Below are 24686 nucleotides of genomic sequence, written 5' to 3'. Positions count from 1 at the left end.
GGGAGGGCCTATTTTATGCATTGGAAACAAAACATTTAAAATAATGGTATCGACCAGCACAAGTAGAGAACTGCATCATTTTGTAAACATTTATAACATAGTGCAATGATATCATGATTATGAAGTGCAGCTGAACTCACTCGCCTACTCTAGCCACCAGATGAAACCACTGAGAGCTTCCTTTTGAAAATACAGTTAAGAAGTAATGCAGTCTGGGCTAAACATTTTCAAACACTGATTTTAGTCAATAGCAATTTTAGATTTTAATAAAGTTACATAAAGCCACCTCAGTTGCTGAGAACAGATATAAATACTGTGCATCACAAACTTTCCAACTTCAACATGCTTCATTTTCTAATTCAGATTACTGGAAAACATTGCTTTTTAACACTTCAGATGGCATCTAAGCATACATAAGTAAGCATAAATAGCTTTATCTCAGTTATGAACAAATTTGAATGCAAGATCTCACCATTCGTACATGAAAGTAGCTTTGTAAAGTGCAGTATTTTCCCTTGATATCAAGAAGATGAAAGTCTACTTCATAGGACAATCCCCTATATAACATCTACTGTCATGTGTTGCTTGCAGTTTCACAGTGCAATGAGCAGAGGACATTTCAATACATAATATACATAGTAAAATAATATACTGAACAAGAGATAAGGAAAAATCTCTTCCTCCTCCAAACACAGCACTTTGCTTCCTGAAAAGATATGTAGAGTATAGGGTATCAGCAGGCAGAGTACTTGATTACTCTTCAAAGTTTAGATATCATACTTCCTAACGTCTTTTGCCCCTAAATTTTTTTCTTAAGTAAACCTAAGAATAAGCAGTGATAATTTTTTGCCCCTTAAGAACAAAAGCTTATTCTAGACAATGGATAGATTCCTATTCACTTCACCAGCTTTTGTAGTTAGACCCGTAGTGTCAAAAATTTGCCAAGCTGTTAAAATTGTACCAGAATAAATAGGTTTGACCTTGCATTATTTTAAAAGCTAGTCAGGATTTTATCTGGTCAATATTAGATGGGTCAGTGTTAGAGAACACCTTGACACCTACAAATACCTTGCTTTAATTATTTTGAAATATTGTATAAATTCAGTATCTTAACAGGTAGCTTAAAAGTTGTTGTGCTCTACATGTGAACTATTACTTGTAACTAAGTTATAGTCTTATTTCTCTCATACCCTGGGGCAGCAATGAATGCAATAACAAAATAATCAGTAATTTGCAATCACACTGCTATGTATCAGCAATGGTATTGTCAGATTTCACAATCCAAACAAAAACAGGACTGGAAAAATTTCAAACAGATGAATTTTAATTGTCTGAACTACAGCTACCAGTAGTTCAGCTCTCAGAATTACATCATCTGACTGAAGGGGACCTCACAAGGTTCTCTCTTTCTTCACCCCCTTCTCTAAAGGTAGGATCAAATTCATGCAAATGATTTCTGAATGATGTTTTTCCAACCTGTTCTTCAAAACCTCCAATGATTTCACAGCTCCAACAATCTATTTCCATGCTTCCATAGCTTTACTGTTAGGAAGCTTCTCCTATTATCAAACCTAAATATTTCTTCACTACAATGCAAGTCCACTAGTTCATCTCCAAAAGAAAAGGTTTTTTTGCTTTTTTTTGTTTTGTTTTACTCCCTTCCGCTCTGCAAACACTTACGGAGAACATGGGCATCATCTCTGCTGCTTCTGGCACACTGAGTGTCGTGCACTTTGTCGTTTGACATTGGTCATTCCTACCACTTATCCAGTAGGTCAGATCATATGGAGCTGTTCTACTGCCCCACGCTTTATTTCAATGAATGCATTTGAAACACCAAAAAGATGTCAAAATGCAAGTTTCATCACGAGGCCAAGAAATGTAGAATTAAAATTCCTATACTAGCCTAACTGCGCTTACATGACTTCCTTAAGTCTTCTATTCTATAATTGCATAGTATTAGGCTATTTATTTTCTATTCATTGGGAAGCTTTGAAAAATCTGTCTTTTCAAATGCAGCAGATGGAAAAGTAGTTAGTAGTAGTCACAATTAAGTCATAATTTCTGCAGCACTTTTATACTAAATGAAATTCAACTCTGGATACAGAATTTTTAACCTCATCCTCCAAATGTGACCAGAAGTGCTGGTGTCTTCCTAAGCTCACAGTGTTTGCTGAAGCAGCCACAGAATAAAACTGATAAAACTTTAGTCAGTGTATCTGTTACTACTCAGGGCCCCCCTGGAGGCAATAATGAAATTACCAAAAGTGGTGTTAACTTCGTGCTGTAGCTACTCAGGGCAGCTAAAGGCCACAGCAAGGAGTTGTTTCTGAACTGTGTTAAGGCAAGAAACATGGCCCAAGAGAAGAGTTTGAGGTTTGGGGGGGGGGGGGGAAGCAGAGTTTTGTTCACCATGGCAGCAGGTTGGGGTTTGATGAAGGCATCATGGTTTCCTCTCTCTCTTTCTCTCTCAACTACTACCAGGCCCTGAAAGTATGATACTGATATTCAGTTCATTACCAAGGAGTCCTGCAGCATGTGCACAAACCGGTTCGTTTGTTTTACACAAGTGTCTAATTGCCAAGCTTTAGTAGTATCGAATAGTTTTTGTTTTATAAAGAAGAGCAGCTGCAGAGAAAGATCCCAGCAGATATAAATAATTTTGAATGTGTACACTGGGGGAAGCAGCGTATGATACTCACTTTCACACAATAATTCCAATAAAACACAAGAAAATCAAAGCAGCATTTTAGTGTATTTTTCTTTGATAATTGTCCCAAACAGAGAACAGAAAAATAGAAGAACAAGTAGTTAAGATTTAAAAAAAAGCTAACTACAGTTAGCTTTTTCACAAACAAACAGCTTTCTTTTTAATTTAAAGCAGGCAAATACCTTTCTTTCTGTAAAGAACTGATAAGTGTGCCTGTGAGGGAACAGTAAGCATTAAGGCTAAAGTGCTGCACAAATGCATTATTCCAGTAAGTATAGAGGACACACAGGCTATCTGCTGAGCCATGCATGAGCTAATAACAGTGGCTGTCAAGACTGCCCTATTAAATTACAGCAAAAGGCACCTAGGAAGAGATGGTGAAAATCAATTAACTGGAGAAATGGCAAGAGAAAAAAAACACAGTGGTCAAACACTTCTCCATTCAGACACATAAAAGTTTCCTGCATGCTTACAAAGCAGAAATGTAGTGTTAAGCAAACAAAACTACCATGTTCTCTTAGACTGGTTTCACCCTGTAAAGTACCAAGTACCTGCAATTCCTACTAAAACAAAAAGGGCTTAAAGCAAGTTGTCTCTTTGCAGGGCAAACCCCTTTATTAATAATCAGTTAAAAGAAAAAACTATGTTAACAATTGCCAAAACATAGGAATTAGGCTGTAGTTTCAAACTTTACTTTTGGCCCACAGACTGATGTTCTGAAGTCCTCTCCACTGCCTATGTCCCCATGGCTGTAGTAATAAAACACAACGCATCCCATACCAGACGGCCTGGATACACCCCCAACGAAGTTAAGAGTCAGCACTAGATAGGTAGTTCAAAGAAATATATTAACAAAATTCTTGCTTTTTCAGTGCCATCCTAACACAGAACTCATTCAAACTTCCAGGAGATTTCTTAATTCTTACCTATAACCTTAGAAGCAGCCTGCATTTGGCTATCTACATAGAGCTCTCAATACATGGGCTGGGAAATGTGCAGGTACTAAGGGTAGAAACTGGTCCTTAAAAAAAACACTTTGCAGTCCTGTAAACAGCAGTTATGCTACTGATAAAGTCCTTGCAAGCCCCCTGTTCCCATTTTCCCTTCTCTGCTTTCAATACCCTTCCTGCCTTTCTCACACATAGCCACAGCATACAGCATCAAAGGAAATCAACTGAATGAACACCTCTGACTAGGTTCTTGCTCCACAATATAAATGGAACAATTTAGAACTTACTGAAATTGAAGGTGCCATTTTTTAAATACTCCAAAGACTAAATGCAAATGCCCCAAAGACACCATGTTTTCTATCCTTCTGCTCTAGAGTGCTCTATCAGGCAATAGATTTCTTCATCTCTTGATAGTTAAAAAAAAAAAAAAAAAACACACTTTTTTCCCTTCCCATCTCTACTGGTAAACCTCATTCAGTGTTCCTAATATGTGTTGCAGGCAGAAGAATGTGAAGTTTCTTCTGAAGCCTAGGAATTTGGATAAGTTTGCCAAAGACCATGGCAAAAACTACTGTTCCTTTAGGATACTTGCATCAGTAGCAGCATCTCACCTCTCAGTACTGACTTGAGGTTCAACTTGGCTTGTCGGTGCAGGTCCTCCACGCAAGGTGGTCTTGAGGAAGGCAGGAACACATTTTCCTGCTGGTGCCATGGAGCAGTGTAGTGGACTGTCCATCTACTCTCGTCATCTAGGTTGGAAACAGCTGTAGAGAGAGACAATAATTAGAAAATTAAATGCTATTGTAGATAACTATGCCATGTAACCCCACCCATAAACATGTCAAGCATCATCTTAAAACCAAAAAGGCTGTTTGCTTTGATTCTCTTACCAAAAAGCTCTCTAGAACCTCACTTCCGTGATAGTTAAAAACCCTCTCATCTCTAGCCTAAATTTAGCCTTCTGTGTTATGTATGAAACTTTTCCCTCTTCCCTTGTTTACATTGCTGAAGTATTTAGAGTGAACTTGCAATTCTGTTTTCCACCCTCTAACTCCCAGACTTCTCAGATGAAACCAGTTTTCCACTCTCTTGATCACGCCAGGTGCTGAGTGCTCAGGATGACCTCCTCCTTCTCAAGGGTGATCCCAAGAATATGACAGTCACCATTAAGATTACTACCGACTCATTTGTATCACAAAATAATCTTTTCTGACCTCACGACTAGCATAAATCAGAGATAAAAATTACACCGAAGCCAACAAATTAGCCACTTTACATCACTATGAGTGCAAAGCAGATTCTGGCAACAGCAACTCGCTAGGCAAATACCGGGCAGAGCACAAGAGCACTGAAGGCGGATTGCACCAGCCAGCTTTTCTCGGCCAAAATACACAGGAAAATAAAATACTGACACTGCTCAAGTTCAAAGTTCCCTACAGACAGTCTAGTAACGAAGCAGCCAAAGCACATAATTCTAAGATTTGTTTATCATTCACGTTTCCCAGGAGATAGCCGTTACATTTTGTTTAAAGTTTACCATCAATAAAAACTTTTACAGTTGAATAGCCTTATCCCTCTGCCCTGTAATAACAGGCAAAGGGCAGTTGGGGGTCAAATTTTATGATCCCCCAGGCACCGCTTGGCCTTCAGCCAACGCACTGCATATCCTTGCTTTTAGCTCTCCGAAGCAGGAAAAACACTGCAGCTGTGCTGTCTCCCGAGCACCTGCTAGGCTGGCTCGGCCACAGCGCCCCGGCCTCGCCAAGGGCTCTGCATCTTGCCCTGCCTCCGGCACAGCCTGGGCACTGCCTGCCGCCGCAGTGCTGTAGCAGGAGCTCCCCAAATCCGCCTGACGCCTCTGTGGCTGCACAGGAGGTAGGTGTGGAAACTGAGAAACAAAAAGGGGACAGCAGCCTCCTGTCAGCCGGTAAGTGACTCTTTCCGTAACACTACATATCTGCAGGGATTGCTTCAGATGGAAATAATCTGTACTCATTACAGAAAATAAGCTAAGCCTTTAACTTCAAAATTTATCTACAACACATGCTCAAACCTTGTTTTGTCCTGAAAGAACTTTTTTGGAGGGGAGGTTCCTTGCTTTTTTTTTTTTTTTTTTTTTTTTTTTTTAAAGGTTACTATCAGACTTCAGAAAAGGTTTTCAAAGTGCCTTGGTTGGCCTCTTCATCTTTAAAACAGCTTGGTCCTGCATCCCCTCCCCACTTGTACCCAGTCCTTGGTGCTGGCTGCACCAATGCAGATATACATCCAGTACAAGACTGCTTTTTCCGTCCTTTTTCAAGCAGAGGTCAAATCTAAATCATAGCAAAGTAAGTCACCAAGAACCCAGTTACAGCATCAATCATCCCCGCTTGTTCAGAAAGTGGCAGGTACATTTGACGACTTGCCCGAGAAGCACTCTTTGCGTTCGTTCCCCTGGGGGAGCATGAGCAGACTGGGGGGGGGGGGGGGGGGAGGAGAGCAGGGAAACACCAACCTCTACCTCACTGTCCAGTTTCAATCCTGCCGTACCAAAACCTAGAAGTTTACCACTTATCAGAGCAGTAGTCAACAAAAATCTGTCAAAAGAAGCGTTGCACCTATTTACAAACTGCTACCTCTAGCGCAATTAATGAATTAAATGAAGAATCACCGCCTTAAAGAATTAAAAGATGAATCACGGTGATTTTGAGAAACGTTTTTAAAAAAGTGCACGAGCCCCAGAATTGTCGAACAAGCCTTATGGATACGGCCACCTACCCATGTGCTCCGCAGCTGCGCAAGCAGACACCTCCGCAAGACGTCAGGAGGACGCCCCGCACACAACGGCATGGGAGACCCGCACCCAACAGCAAGCGACCCAGCGCACTCGACCTTATCACTGAGCTGCTAATTTTACACAGAAAAGTTTTGCTTCTTCCACGCCACAAAGACAAAGGGCTTCAAAAAAAGATGGTAGTAACGCACTATCCCAAGGCAGACATCCCAAATCATTTCACAATGCTGCCTCTCCACATTACAAATTATTCAATTAAAAAGAAAGTGACATAAATCCTAAAAAAAGAGGCTTCTATAAAGCAGCGTAAAAGCCTGGCTGAATTGCAATTTCCTGCGGGACTCTATTACTTCCCCCAAAGACAGCAAGCGCACAAAACTACTTACTCTTTCTCTTGAAAAGTTTGATGAGAGATTTAAGCTTTGTGTTGATGAAAACCACCATTTCCAAGGTGTTTAACTGCGGTCCTGGAGTTTAAATTCCATTAAAAAACAGGAGTTGAGAAAGGTGACTGGTTTTCAGACTGTTCCTGCTCAGACTCTGCACACTAACTTTCTCACGCTTCTCCCCCCTCCTTTTTTCCTTAAATCACAACTTTAAATCCGCCCAGATTGTATTGATGCATGAAACCATTTACAATTCTTTAACCTGAATTCCTTCTCTTCAGATGTAGTCTTGTGGGCTGAAAGCAGCCAGTTTCAACGTGCAGAACAGGAAAGAAAAAAAAAAAAGAAAAAAAAGAAAAAGAGAAAAAAGGCAAGCTAATCGTTATTCACGTTTGCACAGGACAGGTTTTTTCGCTAATCCTGCATTTATTCAATGGTTCTTCTCATCTTGTCTTCCCCTCGCCAAGTTTGACTACTCCACAAAGACAGAGTTTTGCAGGTGATTTCTTTTCTTCCCATTGCTCTACGGGGCTCTTCCACCCCCCTTACTGCGGGGCGGAGAGAGAGGCAGGCACCTTCCCGGCCATCCTTTGTACCTCCCAGGCTAATTGCCAGTCTACGGCATTGGAACTGCCTGGGACAGGGAAGCTTTCAACTATTGTTTTCCAAACACGCCCCCAAACCCTCCCTCCCTCTGCACTATAGGAAAGATCCATGAGTACAATACAGCCTCCTTGGGGTTGTAAATGAGAGTTGCATTTTCGTGCAAATCAGGATGCCCTTCTTTCCCACCACTCCCATCCTCCCCCTTTTTTCTTCTCTCCCCCTTTTTTTTTTTTTGCTCTCACTCCCACTTTATTAATGACCTAAGAGCTGCCTTTTAATTGGCTGCAACATGTAGTCTTTTCTTTGTATTGCCTCCCCTTCCAGATACACTTTTCCCCCCAGCTCCAGAAAATTACAAGGACTAAATCAGCCCACCAATTTTACATATTGAATTTCAGTCTGTAACACTCCTAATTTATTCTTATCAGCATCAACTCAGACTAGCTATATGGGAAACACAATCAAGTTATTCCTGTCTAATAAAGAACCTGTTATTCATCAAATGAAACTTGTGCAGAGATGAAACAGCACTACTTTGAGATGCACATTAGATCTTCATGCCTTTAAAAAATTCTGTACAGAGGTCCATAGCCATCCTTCTTAGAAACGAGCTGCAATTTTGCAGAAGTTGAAGAGAAAATGCTAAGCACCAAATCAATGTGCTCAGCAGGGCATGCCCTTCACACAATGTTACAACTCAAGAAGCAAGCCCTCCCCTCACAAAGCAAACCTAGGAGACTGCCTCGGGTTAACAATGAAAAAGATTTTTCCTAGGGAAAAAGAAAAATGCCAGCAGCAGGGGTCTTAGGCTGACCTCAAAGCTGCGGCAGGTTCCAGCCTCTGGAGAGCAGCAGGCAAAAAGCAGATGCTCCACGGAAACACTTCACTCCAAGTTTCACCAAATTGCTGAGACTCAGCACTGTGCAGAACAGAAACACAGATCACTCCTCCCTCACTGTTTGAGCACAACATTATCAATATTTTGTGAGTATTTTGCAGATCCAGCGATTTCACAGTTACAGCATGGGTTTGATACCAAAACTGCCATAAGCAACTGGATTTTGCAGCAGCTGCTGGTTCAAAAGGCATTTTGTCTGGCTCACCAGTGTTACAGGGATGGGTGCAATCGTGGGAAAGCACCTCTGCTTTTGCACTGATTTCCATCAAGCAGTTTATACAAAAAATTACCATGGCCTCAAATTACTAACAAGATTATCATTCTTCAGTATGTTATTCTGTTTCACATATCAGAGACTTGAAATTGTCGCCTTCCTTTGTGCAAATTCACAGTAGTTCCTCTTCCAACTGAAAGGCACACCCTCTTCCTAAAAAAAAAAAAAAGTCAATGCCATACAGAAAAGGCCCCTGCCAATATAATAAAAGACGAGGCTGATTAGGCAGGCACCTAGCACAGAACAAACCTGCACAGGTGAAGGAGTGAATGCACTGACCAATGCTACAAAAAACAAACTTTTTGCAGAATGCCTGTCAGGTCAAATTTTAAAGCAATCCACCTAACTGGCATTTACAGACTAAAATGCAGGGAAAATAACAACTGTGAAAGAGTAAATATGTTTTTTAACAGACTTAATTCCATAGTTCTAGAACACATCTTCCAGAGACACTACTCCTGAAGTCATAGCTAAGAAAAAAAAGTCCATGGAGTATGCCACTCACTATAACATACGCAAACTGCACTGAGAGGAGTTTATATTTCATAGTCCCTTGGCAGTTCTTTAGTTGGTGGTGGGTACTGGTTTTTAGGAGGAGTGAGCTTGAAATGTGCAGCAAAAATTACAAACAAACTTTTAGGTGATACAGTCTAAGTCACACCTTCCAAAGAAATCTCCGAGTAAGGAACTTGAACTATCTTCCTTAGGTGCTAGCATCTGGGTTACTCGAGTCATTATTAGCCCTTGGGAAAATTATGCTCCATTTAATGACTTTTGTGACCACCCAGGTGGTGGAGGAGCCAACAAGGAGAGGTGTGCTGCTGGACCTCGTACTAACAAACAAAGAAGGACTGGTGGAAGATGTGAAGGTCGGGGGCAGCCTTGGCTGCAGTGACCATGAGATGGTGGAGTTCAGGATCCTGCGAGGAGGCAGCAGGGCACCAAGTAGGATCGCAACCCTGGACTTCAGGAGAGCAAACTTTGGCCTCTTCAGGGACCTACTTGGAGGAATCCCATGGGTGAGGGCCCTGGAAGGAAGGAGTGTTCAAGAGAGTTGGTTAATATTCAAACATCACTTCCTCCAGGCTCAAGAGCGGTGCATCCCTATGAGTAGGAAGTCAAGCAAAGGAGGTAGGAGACCTGCATGGATGAGCAAGGAGCTCCTGGCAAAACTCAACCAGAAGAAGGAAGTATACAGAAAGTGGAAAGGGGGACAGGCCACTTGGGAGGAATATAGAAACATTGTCCGAGTATGCAGGGATGCAACGAGGAAGGCTAAGGCCCGTTTGGAATTAAATCTGGCAAGAGATGTCAAGGACAACAAGAAGGGCTTCTTCAAATACATCAGCAGCAAGAGGAAGACTAGGGAAAATGTGGGCCCTTTGCTGAATGGAGTGGGTGCCCTGGTGATGAAGGATGCAGAGAAGGCAGAGTTACTGAATGCCTTCTTTGCTTCAGTCTTTACTGGTCAGGCCAGCCCTCAGGAACCCCAGACCCTGGAGGCAAGAGAGAAAGTCTGGAGAGAGGAAGACTTTCCCTTGGTGGAGGAGGAGTGGGTTAGAGATCATTTAAGCAAACTTGACACCCACAAATCCATGGGCCCTGATGGGATGCACCCACGAGTGCTGAGGGAGCTGGCGGATGTTATTGCTAAGCCACTCTCCATCATCTTTGAAAGGTCATGGAGAACAGGAGAGGTGCCCGAGGACTGGAAGAAAGCCAATGTCACCCCAGTCTTCAAAAAGGGCAAGAAGGAGGACCCAGGGAACTACAGGCCAGTCAGCCTCACCTGCATTCCTGGAAAGGTGATGGAGCAGCTCATCCTGGAAGCCATCTCCAAGCATGTGGAGGAAAAGAAGGTGATCAGGAGTAGTCAGCATGGCTTCACCAAGGGGAAATCATGCCTAACCAATCTGATAGCCTTCTATGATGGAATGACTGGCTGGGTAGATGAGGGGAGAGCAGTGGATGTTGTCTACCTAGACTTCAGCAAGGCTTTTGACACTGTCTCCCATAGCATCCTCATAGACAAGCTCAGGAAGTGTGGGTTAGATGAGTGGACAGTGAGGTGGATTGAGACCTGGCTGAATGGCAGAGCTCAGAGAGTTGTGCTCAGTGGCACAGAGTCTAGTTGGAGGCCTGTAGCTAGCGGTGTCCCCCAGGGGTCAGTACTGGGTCCAGTCTTGTTCAACTTCTTCATCAATGACCTGGATGAAGGCACAGAGTGCACACTCAGCAAGTTTGCTGACGATACAAAACTGGGAGGAGTGGCGGATACCCCAGAGGGCTGTGCTGCCATTCAAAGAGACTTGGACAGGCTGGAGAGGTGGGCAGAGAGGAACCTCATGAAATTCAACAAAGGGAAGTGCAGGGTCCTGCACCTGGGGAGGAATAACCCCATGCACCAGTACAGGCTGGGGGTTGACCTGCTGGAAAGCAGCTCTGCTGAGAAGGACCTGGGAGTGCTGGTGGACACCAAGTTAAGTATGAGGCAGCAATGTGCCCTTGTGGCCAAGAAGGCCAATGGTATCCTGGGCTGCATCAGAAAGAGTGTTGCCAGCAGGTCGAGGGAAGTGATTCTCCCCCTCTACTCAGCCCTGGTGAGGCCACATCTGGAGTACTGCGTCCAGTTCTGGGCTCCCCAGTACAAGAGGGATGTGGCACTACTGGAGCAAGTCCAGCGAAGGGCCACAAAGATGATTAGGGGACTGGAGCATCTCTCTTATGAGGAAAGGCTGAGAGAGCTTGGCCTGTTTAGCTTGGAGAAGAGAAGGCTGAGAGGAGATCTTATCAATGTGTACAAGTATCTGAAGGGAGGGTGTCGAGAGGATGGGGCCAGACTCTTTTCAGTGGTGCCGAGCGACAGGACGTGAGGCAATGGGCACAAACTGAAACACAGACACTTCCATCTTAACATGAGGAAAAACTTTTTCACTGTGAGGGTGACAGAGCACTGGAACAGGTTGCCACGAGAGGTGGTGGAGTCTCCTTCTCTGGAGATATTCAAAATGCGCCTGGATGCAATCCTGTGCAATGTGCTCTAGGTGACCCTGCTTGAGCAGGGGGGTTGGACTAGATGATCTCCAGAGGTCCCTTCCAACCTCAGTGATTCTGTGATTCTGTGATTCTGTGATGTTTAACACTGCGCACCTCCTGACAATGCTACTTAGTATTAAAAGAAAATCACTTATACAGTAATATTCTGTTTGGAATTTTGCCGTTATCCATACTTCATTAGCAACATTTTTAGACACCTACTTGCTGGACACACTAGGGAGGCAAGTCCAGAATTGCTCTGTTTTTAGCTCCAGCAGCACTGCCATCAGGGAGCAAACACAAGGGAGATGTGCAAGCAAAATCTGCATTGCTGGAAGCAATACAGATCCCCTCCGAGACCTTTAGAGCACTCTCACAGAGGCAGAAGGCTCACAAAGCCCCGGGATTCAGGACTTCATCCCCAATTCAGGATCTCCTGTGTACTGACACGACTCTCCAATGTGGAGGCACAGTTATTCCAAACTGGTAACAAACAATCCATAAGATATTGTCTTCCTTTCAGCATTCCCCTTCTGCTCCTACCTTCGCTGCAGTCATGCCGATAAAGAGATCAAACATTAAAAATCAGTCCCATAAGGGGATGGCTCAAAGAAAACACCAGTTGGCTACTTGTATCTGCCTTTCTCAGAGCCTGCACTAGGTCAACAATAACTGAAACTCTTCCCCACTAGAGGCAAATTCAGTAGCTCCTGTGAAATTCAGCATGTCATCTCAATCCACTTCCAACATCACAGAAAACCATCATTTCTACTGACTTTGATGTTAGTTCTCTTAGAACTGAAATAAACATGAGATAAGTCTAATTCTCCACACCTAGTGTCTCTAGATTGAGGAAACCTACATTGTGTCACTACTCAACAATCAAAGGACTTTAGCCTCCAACACTGCCAATCCAGCAGTCAAAACCACAAAAACCCTAACATTTATTCAGTACAAAAATTTTAAAAGTTTGCCACAGTTGCCTAAAAGCAGCATTAACTGCAGATGCGCGTGTACCGTAATGTTAGTTCTTTACAAACAAATGACACTGAGACTGGTAATGGATTTGGGAGACTTTGCTCTGCAGCAGACTTCTGATTTTATCTTGTACAAGTGAAGATACCCAGAGCCTCAGTTTCCACATCCTTAAAAACAGGGATGGTACTATTTGCCATCTCACACAGACACTATCACAAAGAATACAGAAAATACTGAGATGCTGCCAGCAAATGCTGATTCTGACTTCTTACTGGATGGGATTGCTAAATAAAAATGTTTGGTCCTGTAACAAACTCCTTCCTGACTAACAACAATTCAGAGACTGAAGCAAGGAAAACAGAAGAGGCACAAGATGCAGTGCCAAAGACCACGCTCAAAGACATGAATTTAGGAGACAGTATTATTAGCAAAACTGTGTCTGCCTTTCACTTTGTTTTACAACAGCTTTTAATCCCTGACTAGTTAAACCGTTTTTCTCCTTTTCCCTGACAAACTTACTTTCGTTGGTTTTGCTTAGAAGCCTACCAGTAATGTTGCAAGAGCAGCATTTTAGTTTCTAGTAAAGACCATGTACAGCCTTGACAGGCAGAGGAGAATGGAAAATGAGTGATAACTTGCATATGGACTGCTTGAAACACTGCAGCCATTCCTTCACTCCTCTCCTTTCTCTGCCCTCTTTAGAGGGAGGTTTCCAACTGACCTGTTGTGTGACAACCATCTGGGACAACCACCCCTTCACATTCACAGCGACATAAAATGGTGGCACCTGGGCAGCAATCTGGAAATATTCAGCTTCCACAGGAATATTTAAAGTTGGCCACTGGGGCGGTATTCTTCTGTTCAGCCCTCATTCACAGCCTAATGCCCAGAACCTCTCCCCCGCGCTGCCGATCTGTTGAAGGAACTGAGGCTTTGAAAACCAAATGTTGAAAACACACATACTCGGGTTGTTCATAAACACACATTGCCAGTGTGCCCAGCAGCAGCACCTGTGGCAACTGTAAGACAAGTTACAAAACACTGTGCAACTAATGAATCGGTGAATCAATGGTTTTCCTTAATACTACTGCTCATCGGCCTATGGAGATTTTTTAATATCAAACTCTGAAAGTAAAGTAAAAAAATAAAATGTAATAATAGTTAAAACAATCCATTCCTCCTCCCCACACAGGTCAACAGGAATTTTACCATTTATTTTCATGAAGGAAAGATGAGTCCAAGACCTAAGTTCACACAAGGAATGACAAACTACTAAACTAACAGATGTATCATCAGCTCAAAAACTGAACTTCATATTGTAAGACTTAGCCATTTTATTCAGACAACAGAAAAAGCCTCCATAAAACAAATCTATAGCATTAGTGATGTTTGTGATGAGAAAAAAGTAAAAACGTACAACTCAACTGGGAATTGCACTGTGAGAACTATTGCAGTGAGTCTCCATTTAATAAGGTAAAAGAAAAATAAAAATGTTGGAAAGAAGACATACTCAAACAAATCAAGTTTAATTAGTTTGCTTTCTGGAGACATAGGAGTCACTAGCTCAAAATTAAGTTTAATCTGTGCTGTTCTCCAGCAGCTCACAGGACAATGCAGCAGGAAGAAGCTGTTGGCAGGGCACTTGTTCGCAGCACGTCTACAGGGACAATTTGGCGCACGGCATACTCAGGATTGCTCTCCCAGTCACCTCCCATCTGTCCCCTCCAAACAGCTGCTGTTGCCACAGGGCAGCAGCTATTGCGCTAAATGCAGAACATCTTCCATCACATGGGCTGTGCAGATGCATCCAAGTATCTGCAGCAGGAGCCCGAACCAGACTAGGGTTAAGCACTTCCTGTGGGTTACAAGGCTCTGGATCTTAAAAATTGTATCATAACTCCTACTTGAGACTTTTGTTGTTAGACAAAGAAATATTAAGCACCTGAGATAAGAAAACCCAAATCTGGCTGTGCCCAAGTTTTATTCTTGTTGCAGCCACCTTCACCCATGCTGTCAACCATTTGCTACTGCTGAAATGGACTTGAACACCCCTCCACCACTGCAGACAACAGGAATAAATAATTTATGATTATACGGGGTTCCTTCATCCTTTCAGAGCCAATCATGTCTGGCCATCTCCTGGCATTTTTCATGCGAACAAAAGTGCTCCCTCCACAAAGGCACTCCCGAGCGGCGATACATCCTGCTGCCCTCCTGTCTTGAACCCAAGCCATTCACAATGGCTTCTTTCAAGGCAACCTCACTCTCAGTGAAGCACGATACTTCCCCGGCTACTACGAAATTACAATTCATTAAACCTGGGATGAGGAAGAAGAGGAGGAGGAGAGCGCAAGGGGGAGAGGGAACAAAGGAGGAAAAGTATTTTATCCCAAAGCCACTACAAAAGGAAAGAAGGACCTGTGCCCCGGTGAACTCGCAGGGGAACTGTGCACAAAGTCTGTCTCCACGCAGGCAATTACCAAGCAGGTATTGCTTTAAAGCGAGTACCCCAGCAGCTCCCTCATTTATTCATGCTCATAAGGGGTTATGGCTGCAGATGCTGAGAAAGAGTTTTGCATGGTGGGGGGAAGGGGGAAGGATAAGGAAGATGAGAAGGAGAAGCAGCACAACCTAAGCAAGGCAGGAGAGAAAAGCAGCAGACTTTGATTGATCTGATGAGCCTATTTAGGTCACAGCACAATAAAGCTAATTCATTTCTTTGACAATTCAAAACATCTTTCCACAGATCCTCTCTCATGCAAACAGATCACCAGAGAGAAAAGGAAGAATTTTGGCAGAGCTGCATGCAGATAAAACCACAATTTCTTTTGGTTAGAGCATCTCCTGGCAAATACTTTAACTACAAACAGTAGAACCAATAGCATTTATTGAATGTGTAATTTTATTTAATGCTTTTTGTTTCAAATTGCAGGGCACAAACCTTTTCCTTTGGCCATTGCAGCACCTCAGCTAAGGCAACATCAGTTCACAGAAGAATACTGCTGTCTGTCCATGAGAAAACTCTTAAAATTCCATCCAAAAATATTCTCATTTTAAATTCCAAAATAACTTTAATGATCCTATGCTATGGCTTACCCTGAAGACCTGATCAAAAGCTAGAATGGCTGCAGCAAATAAGCCAGTCTGTACAAAAACTTGACTTTTATTTGCCCCAATAGCACATCATAGAGAAGATGATACTTTTCTGAATCAGTGATGTTTAAAATTATCATGCAGACAAGCTCACATAAGTCTTCTCATTTATTCATTCTGTAGGACTCAGTGTGAAACCAATGAAACCAGATTACAAAAATGCTATTTCCAAACTTCTGTCCTATATAGTCTCCTTGTTCAATTTGCAATTCCATGTTTGGCAGCTGTGCATTTGTTGATTCACACTAATATCCAACAGCCGTTTTAAACTAATCTTACTCTGCATTCTCTTTATGGTATACATTCCCCACTCATTTCACTTATTTAAAGATCATAGAAAGAATTTTTGTAGCATATCTCAATCTCCCCTCCCAACATTGCTCTTAGGGATACTTTTATTCATATACGGATTATCCTGCTATAAGGAGTCAGCAGATTCACATTTTTTTCTTCTTTCTGCTGACTGTCTTAATATACTCAAGGATGAGTTGCATTTAGTTCTCTAAATTCTGATATGAGATACCTGCTCTTAAAATTGAGCCAGTATATCCTCTAGTTTCCTAAGAATTTTGCAATCTATAAACAAAAAATGTTTAGATACTTGCAAAAACAAAAAACACTTCATAAAATTACGTAACTTAGCGCCAAAAATCATATGCAAGGTTCTCTCTCTATGTCCCACATAGTGAGTTGAAAAAAATGCTTTGTTTCTTAGTTAGAAACTTCCAAAAACATCCCCTTAAAAGATTAGCTGTGCAATACAATAGGAAAATGATAAGTAAAAGCTAAAATTCATAAGTAATAAATGAATTTCAGCAGTTATGACATTTTGTATTTTCCCTAAAACTCTAAGACTTTTAACAAAATCTGAAAAGCTGGGCATGTTCCAGTTAAATAGCACAATCTGCCTTGAAAATCAATACTCTTCAACTAAACTAAAGCATTGAGTCCATTTAATAACCACCTAATATTGTGGTGTTGGAGGATTCAGTGATGAATTTTAAGCTCCTAAGGAAACAACTGAACCAACATCAGTACCAAAGCATCTCCAGAGAATGCCTTTGGCTGATCAAGGGTGCACTGATCTAAGGCATGATCAAATATCAATAGATTTTAAAAACAAATTTTAAGACCACTTTCGTGTGGTCAGCACCTTCTTATTAGAACTGCTCAATATCACAGAATCGCTGAGGTTGGAAGGGACCTCTGGAGACCATCTTGTCCAACCCTCCTGCTCAAGAAGGGTCACCTACAGCACGTTGCACAGGACGCTGTCCAGACGGCTTTTGAATATCTCCAAGGATGGAGACTCCACAGCCTCTTTGGGCAACCTGTTCCAGTGCTTGGTCACCCTCACAGTAAAGAAAATTTTACCTCGTTTTCAGGTGGAACTTTCTGTGTTTCAGTTTGTGCCAGTTGCCTCTCACCCTATTGCTTGGCTCCACTGAAAAGAGTCTGGCCCCATCCTCTTGACACCCTCCTTCAGATACTTACACACAGTGATAAGATTCCCCCCTCTGTCTTCTCCTCTCCAGGCTGAACAGGCCCAGCTCTTTCAGCCTTTCCTCATAGGAGACATGCTCCAGGCCCTTCATCATCTTCCTAGTCCTTCATTGGACTTGCTCCAGGAGCTTGTGTCTCTCTTGTACTGGGGAGCCCAGCACTGGACACAGTCGCCCAGATGTGGCCTCACCAGGGCCGAGTAGAGGGGGAGGATCACCTCCCTCGACCTGCTGGCAATGCTCTTCCTAAGGCAGCCCAGGATCCCATTGGCCTTCTTGGCCACCAGGGCACATTGCTGCCTCATGGTTAACTTGGTGTCCACCAGCACTCCCAGGTCCTTCTCGGCAGAGCTGCTTTCCAGTAGGTCAGCCCCCAGGCTGTCCTGGGGCATGGTGTTATGGCTCCCTCGGTGCAGCCCTCTGCCCTTGCCTTTGTTGAACGCCATGAGGTTCCTCTCTGCCCCTCTCTTCAGCCTGTCAAGGTCCCTCTGAATGGTGGCACAGCCCTCTGGTGAATCAGCCACTTTTCCCCATTTTGTATCCTCAGCAAACTTTCTGAGGGTGCACTCTGTCCCTTCATCCAGGTCACTGAGGAAGAAGTTGAGGAGTCCTGCATCCAGCACATGGGGGACACCGCTAGCTACAGGCCTCCAACTAGACTCTGTGCCGCTGATCACAACCCTCTGAGCTCTGCCATTCAGCCAGTTCTCAATCCACCTCACTGTCCACTCATCTAGCCCGCACTTCCTGAGCTTGTCTATGACGATGTTATGGGCGACAGTGTCAAAAGCCTTGCTGAAGTCAAGGTAGACAACATCCACTGCTCTCCCCTCATCTACCCAGCCAGTCATCCCGTCATAGAAGGCCATCAGATTTGTTAGGCATGATCTCCCCTTAACGCCTCTAAAATGAAAGGTTAGTCTCATAAATTCATACTGCTAAGTGGTTGAACTTTCATTAAAAGAGTCAGAGATGCAAACATCCTTGTTATTAGTCACACATAATAAGCGGCCGAAACCTCATAATGTGCTGTGTTCAGTTAACATCAACAGCTTAAAAAGTGTGATTCTTTTGATTGCTAGAGAAATGCATCTAACACGTTTAAATGGAACTAAGAAGGTGCCCTGCCACTAAACATCTTCAGAAAGGAGTTGTGAGCACACCAACTATTGAGATTTTTAATACTGTGGCAATGGTTTTGGTAAAAAAAAAAAAAAAGAAAGAAAGAAAAAAAAAGAAAGGGGGGGTAATCACACAAATACAGGCATCACCATCTACCTCATCAATTGGTAAGAAAAAAAAAAAAAAAAAAAAAGGAAAAAAGGGCGGGGGGAGATTCTCTCCCTCCCTAATTTGGTCTGACATTTCTGCCTCCATTCCCTGCCAGGATGGGAAAGGAGAAGATTCCTCCTTCTTTCTTATTTTAGAAAAAATATATTCCCTGCTCTAGCTGGAGAACTTAAGAAAACAGAACAAACAGTGAAGCTGTAACATGATGAGGAGTTTAATATTCACCATTTAAAAATGAAAGGTGTTTTTGTCAATGTGGCCAAAACAACAAACTCCTCACAAGACCATAGGTTAATAAGGAAAAAAAACCAGAACCTAATTCTTACATATGTAACTTCCTAATACCTTCAATATCTGTTTTGCCAATAGACAGTTTACAGGACTGAGCACTTGCTCCATATTTTAATTAGAACAAATTCTTTAAAGATACTCATTTTTAATCACAAAAAATCTCTCTTCTGCAATCTCTGGTTTACCCACTATGCACAAAATGTCAACTACACTAAAGGGTTTGTAAGAGGTGCGCAAGTTTAAAACTTGACATGGGTATTGTTAATTTTAGAAATATTTCTTCCATTACTTTTACTATTTGTATTTGAAAACCATAGAAAGCGTGCAACTCTAGCATCATCACCACCACTTCAGCACTAAATGGATCACATGTGATATAACCTGACATTACTTCTTCACAGTAATCTTTTCCAAGTGGTAAATTCTCACTTGAAGCCAACTGAAAATGCAAGTTTAAAATTCAGGTCAACACTGCTCACACTAAACCTACCAAGATATTTTTAAAAGAGTTTCTGAATGTATAATCTTGCCAATACACTGCAATTCTGTGGCTTCCAACTCTTGATTAGATACTGGAGACACCACACAAACAAATGCATAGACAATTACACAGAGTCTAAAAAATATATTTATGTGCAGAATACTGTGGCTATTCCATCTTACACAGTAAGCTTAAAAAAAAATGAACTGTCTTGACAGGCTCAGTCTTTTTTAAAGCATACCAGTATCTCTTACTAAAAAGACAGTAAGAAAAAAGGCAAAGGAATATCAGTAGTTAACTACTACTAAGCAAAGAACTATAAACAAACCCTGGTGTCTCGGGATAGTTTATTAAACTATCGTGAAACTCAGCAGCTCTATTTTGAACTATACACAATGATCCAAACTAAACTTGCAGTTGCAAATTTGTCCAGAGGGTTGTTAATTACTGACAGCTTGAACTCTTACAGATTGGAACTAGACAGTATTTTGCATCACAAATTGTAGACAAGAGAGGGGGCTTAGTTTTAAAACTAATTTGGTCATGGCCACCTGGAAGAGTCAGGTGAGAAGCCCTGGCGAGACATTTCCAGCAAGCTCCCGAGAAGGTCCGACTGTGGAGAACATCTAATTTGAATGTAAGGAAGGAGGTGGGAGATCAACGTGAACAGAGCTGACACCCTTAGGAAAGCACATCAGTAACACCACAACTCCATTTTCCCCAGTTTTTTCTGCAAAATGTATTATACATGAAAAGTCCCTTGCTTTTTGCCCATCTTCATGGATGATGATAAAAGCAGTTGTAGTCTTTGGCATCTTTTAGGGACACTGCAGCACAGCACTAAACAAAATTCAATCTCAGTTCATTAGAGTTCGATAAAAGTGTCAGCTAACAATATCTCTCTACTTTACCACCATGCCAGAAATTATCTAGGCTGACATACACCAAAACTTTACATTTTTGTTTTTAAAACCATGGCTGGTTTGAGTAAAATAATTCAAACTATAGCCATTAAAACTACCTGAAACATTCCACGATCTCTGCTATTCTATAAATAGCATACACCCTATTCCAGCAATAAAGAAATTAAAACACTGTATTCACATAAGCATTGAAAACTTTTCTTTTTATGCCATACAATTAGCATCCTGCTCCTCTTTTGATTAATTAAATCCAACTAGGACAAGGTAGCATCACACACAGGAAAAGAAGTGGCACTTGCCTTCAGCTACTGGACATAAAAGTATCTTTGATGCTATTCAATTATTTAATCTAACATTGCTACCACCATCTGCTTGGGGACCTGCTCACGCTTTCCAAACAGAAGCTCACTGTCCCTGGTCTAGCTATGCCATCACGTTTGTGAAAAATGTTTGACAAACAAAAGGACAGCCAGGCACATTAAAAATTGTTGCTGAAAAAGACGCCAAAAAACAAAAAACATGAGAGATCATTCAATTAGAAGGGCTGTTAAACTTCTTTGGAGATGCTATCCAAATACAAGTTTAATTAGAACTCCCTGGAACAGATCATAAAACAGCAGGAAAATGCTTTTATGAAACTGGTCATATTTTTGGGCATTGGCAAACATACTCAGGGACAAGTCTGAAACTAGCATGAAAAACAGTGAAAAAGCAAAGAAGGAATACCACAACTGTGGTGCATAAAACTTCACTGTTCTTAGACTCCTTGTCAAAACAGCCAAAGTACAACAGACAAACGAAGAAGAGTGCTAAAGTGGAGTAGGGGAAGTCATTCTGGAGGCATCGTGGTTTGGATCAGTAGTCAGGTGAATGTGGGATGAGACATTCAGGATGAGAAGAGCATGGCCACGGATCCCGCTCAAGACGCTGCCTGTGCACTCAAAGCAAAAAGAAGACATCACACTTGGATAATTTGCCTCTCAACCACAACAGCTACAAGTTGTTTTCTCTTTTCCAGAAATTTAGTCTCGAGCAATACCAACTCACACTAATCTGATGGGGATAAGATCTCACTACTAAACTAGATGTTTGCCAGCATACTGACAAACAGTTTTCAAACAAAAGAGAAGAGCTACAACCTAACAGCTATGAGCAGCACTTTGGGGAATTCTGCCTTTAAATTAATAATATTCAGACTGCAGCATGTCTGTAAGTGTACAGGAGACATGTGGAGGCTGATTAAGTACAGTTCTGACTGTAGAAATGGCATCATGGGGTTTCATAGTTATTCTCCTTCAATGACCCCAGGTCAAAACTGGTCAGTTTACAAGTAAGATGCTGTTTTTGTAACCGCTGTAACTGCAGGCACTGTCTGCAATCCAAAACTCAAGCTGTGTCTTTCCAATTCATGTATCATCCCCACAGTCCAGATCCTACTGCAGTGTATTATAGCATCAATTGAGATGTAATTGTGGTGAGCCATTTAAAGCACTTTTCTTATTAAAAAAACCAAAAAACTTCCCTCCACCCCCAAGATTTCTGCTTAGGCATGAGAGTTTCAGCATTCTTATTTTGTTTTGTACCCCATATTCTTAGAACAGGTTTGATCCAGACTGCTTTCAACTTTTATTAATTTTTTAATTGTGCAGTCCTTGCGCCTTCTTTTGTGCTTTCCAATAAAGTTTTGCAAATTGCATTTTTTAATTTTGTGTTGTGCATTAATTAAAAAAAGGATGCCCATTTTTTAAAAACAAATATTAGGCAAACTCTCCCAATCCCAACTCTTCTGAGAGATTTAGGAAAAGCAAACAAAATGCCATCTGTGGCAATGAGCTGGGACTAAGCCTTTAATATCAAAATATTCTTAGGCTCTCTTTAGAATATCCAAGTAGACAGATTTAATCAACCAACTATCTCAAGTTTTCTAAATCATTGCATATTCCAGTTCCAGTCCCATGCCTCCTTTCACAGAAATAGATGTATTTCTATTTTATCCACTATTAACTCACAGCTTCTTTTCTAACAAACGAATAAGCTCCACTTAGTTCTTCCCCCAACCAAAATAGATGACCCTTCATCAGTTTAAAAAAATCCCAGAATTGGGCTTTGCTAATCTTCCTAAAGAGGTGTGCAGGAGGAGACAGGGGAAACGCACTGAAGGTAGACCTCAGCTTTTTTGCTTTTGCAAGTTCCCTTTGTACATATCACGTTGCTTTTTCATATATATACACGTATATATATACACACACACGCATGTGCATGTATGCACGTACATGCGCACCCAACACAGAGTGTGCAGCGAGAGGAGCTTAAGTTTCCTGTTCAAGAATAAGCAGAGTTGTAGGTGCCTTTTCAGAGGTTACTGATTACAAAATCACACTCAGCAATTCCGCATTACACCGTTACCCTGATTTTCATTCCTGAAGCTCATCTGTGCAACATGGCTGCAATACAATTAAGCTTTAAAAAGTGGAAGAGAGATCACATTCACTTCAATTACATTCAAACACACAGGACCTACGTAGTGAAAATGTGAACAGGTGCAGACAGAAATCAGGCACTAAATATTGCCTGGTATAATTTCATGATTCAACAGGACACGTCAACAACATTAAAAACTATGCAAAAGGCAAACTGCAGAGGAGAAAACGTAGCTTATAAAGAAAACACAAAGCAAAACATTTTCTACAATAAAAAGCGTAACGGAACTGAATTTGACCATTTCATGTTAAATCCTATTTAAATAAGCGTAAAACACATTAATATTTGAATGACAACAAGAGCTAAGTATAGTTCTTTCTTCCATTTTATTAACTTAACTTTGCAATTCGAAATGAAAATAGTTGCCATGGTGAAAAGAGAAAGAGTGAGAATTTACTGCTACTGGTGCCTGTCTGCTAGTAGGTACGTGCCAAGAGGCAAAAGACTGCCATCTACAGGGAGCCACTGCAGCACCTCCCAATTTGCCTGCAAGTAAACCATCACGCTGGAAGATCTACTAGACCATGATAATTCAAGTCTGCGGGTGAAAGGCGAGAAGTCACTGCTTGTGTACTCATAACCTACATTTTCTGCCTGACAAAACTGCTGCGTATCCCTCTGATAGTGGCTCTTGTATTCACACAGCATGAAAAAAAATTAAGTACAGGCCAGCTTTCCGAAGTCTCATTTTCAGGGAGAACATTCGGCATCCTAAAACACAATCTGATGCTAGGTACATGCAGTGACCAGTTCAGTAATGTTTGGGTTCTGCTGTAGGTATTTTGGACAGACTAACCCAACAATATCTAGCTTTTTATTTTTCCACTGTCTAACTCAGCAAGAGGGGAAACATTGCCATAAGAAGCACAATTCTGCTCAAGACTTACTGCTTTTACATAAAAGGACACTGCTACAAACGTGCAAAAAACCAGATAAAATACAAAAATCGGCAAGTTCCATCCTCCTTTAGGCTCTTCTAGCACTGCTCCCAGGACAAACAGTTCCGGGCAGAACGGATGCATCCATTGGTACAAAAAGCAGACAAAGGCAAACACCCATGTGCCAACAAGACCAGCTTTAATAAATTACCAAAAAAATTCAATGCTAGCTTGCGTAGTACTTTCACAAATACACAGTCATCATTAAAGGCACAAGCCTTTCTGCTCAAATTTCTCCCACTTTTAAACACAACTGATTTAGGAGGAAAAAGTTGCAATTTCTTCTAAAAATTGGATCACAAAGTGCATGCACCCTCTCATTGTGATATTTGTTCCTTGAAGATACCACTCTGCCAGTTCATTTTCTCTTTATCACCACTAAGTAGCCTTCACTGCGTTCTCCACAGACTCCAATATGTTTAAAATGAATGCAGTAATTAATATGCAAAAAATAAAATGGTGTGATCAACTGCTTTTGTTCATAGAAGCAGCTGGTCTGCATGTTAGAGTGTAATTAGACAAATTAAGATGTACCACTTTTGTTTGCAGATGAACTGACAGCATCACTCATGCTTAAATGTCACTAAGCCTATTGGCATTTGGGATTTTTTTTTAAGCACATCTTTTTTATTAACACTTAAAGGTATCAGTGAACCAGATTTATACACTGCCAGCCCGTAGTGACAGAAAAGTGCAAGTCTGATTTACCTCAAAAATGTTTGCATAAGCCAACCAAGAGTTAATGAGAGAACTGATCTTTCTCAAGGATTCGGTATGCTCCAAGTATCACAGCCTCAGAGCATCGCTGTACAGAGCAAGTGACTTTGCACTAGGGACAAAAGCAGATTTGATCTGTAACTGTGTACAAGGAAAGGTTTGAAAACCCTGAAGCGATCTGTAAAGGATCAGACAGTATGCATATTTTTCAATGGTTAGTCATCAGATTAGTTTAGGGAAACAACAGAGCATTACAAATCCTTTGTCATTTATTGAATTTCCAATACGGATACTATTTC

At 41.7% G+C, this 24686-nt stretch overlaps 1 protein-coding gene across 1 annotated transcript in view; it reads right to left on the bottom strand.

Annotated features, from left to right (window-relative positions):
• NHSL1 (NHS like 1) overlaps window positions 1-24686 on the bottom strand; it is a 200258-nt gene that overhangs the window by 51968 nt on the left and 123604 nt on the right. Inside the window, exon 2 of the mRNA XM_067293664.1 lies at window positions 4272-4424. Coding sequence (XP_067149765.1) covers window positions 4272-4424 — 153 coding nt within the window. The remainder of the gene's footprint in view (window positions 1-4271; window positions 4425-24686) is intronic.

This window comes from Apteryx mantelli, chromosome 3 (genome assembly GCF_036417845.1).
Source record: "Apteryx mantelli isolate bAptMan1 chromosome 3, bAptMan1.hap1, whole genome shotgun sequence".
In the NCBI taxonomy this organism is placed as follows: Eukaryota; Metazoa; Chordata; class Aves; order Apterygiformes; family Apterygidae; genus Apteryx; species Apteryx mantelli.
This window is presented reverse-complemented; position numbering and strand designations above follow the sequence as displayed.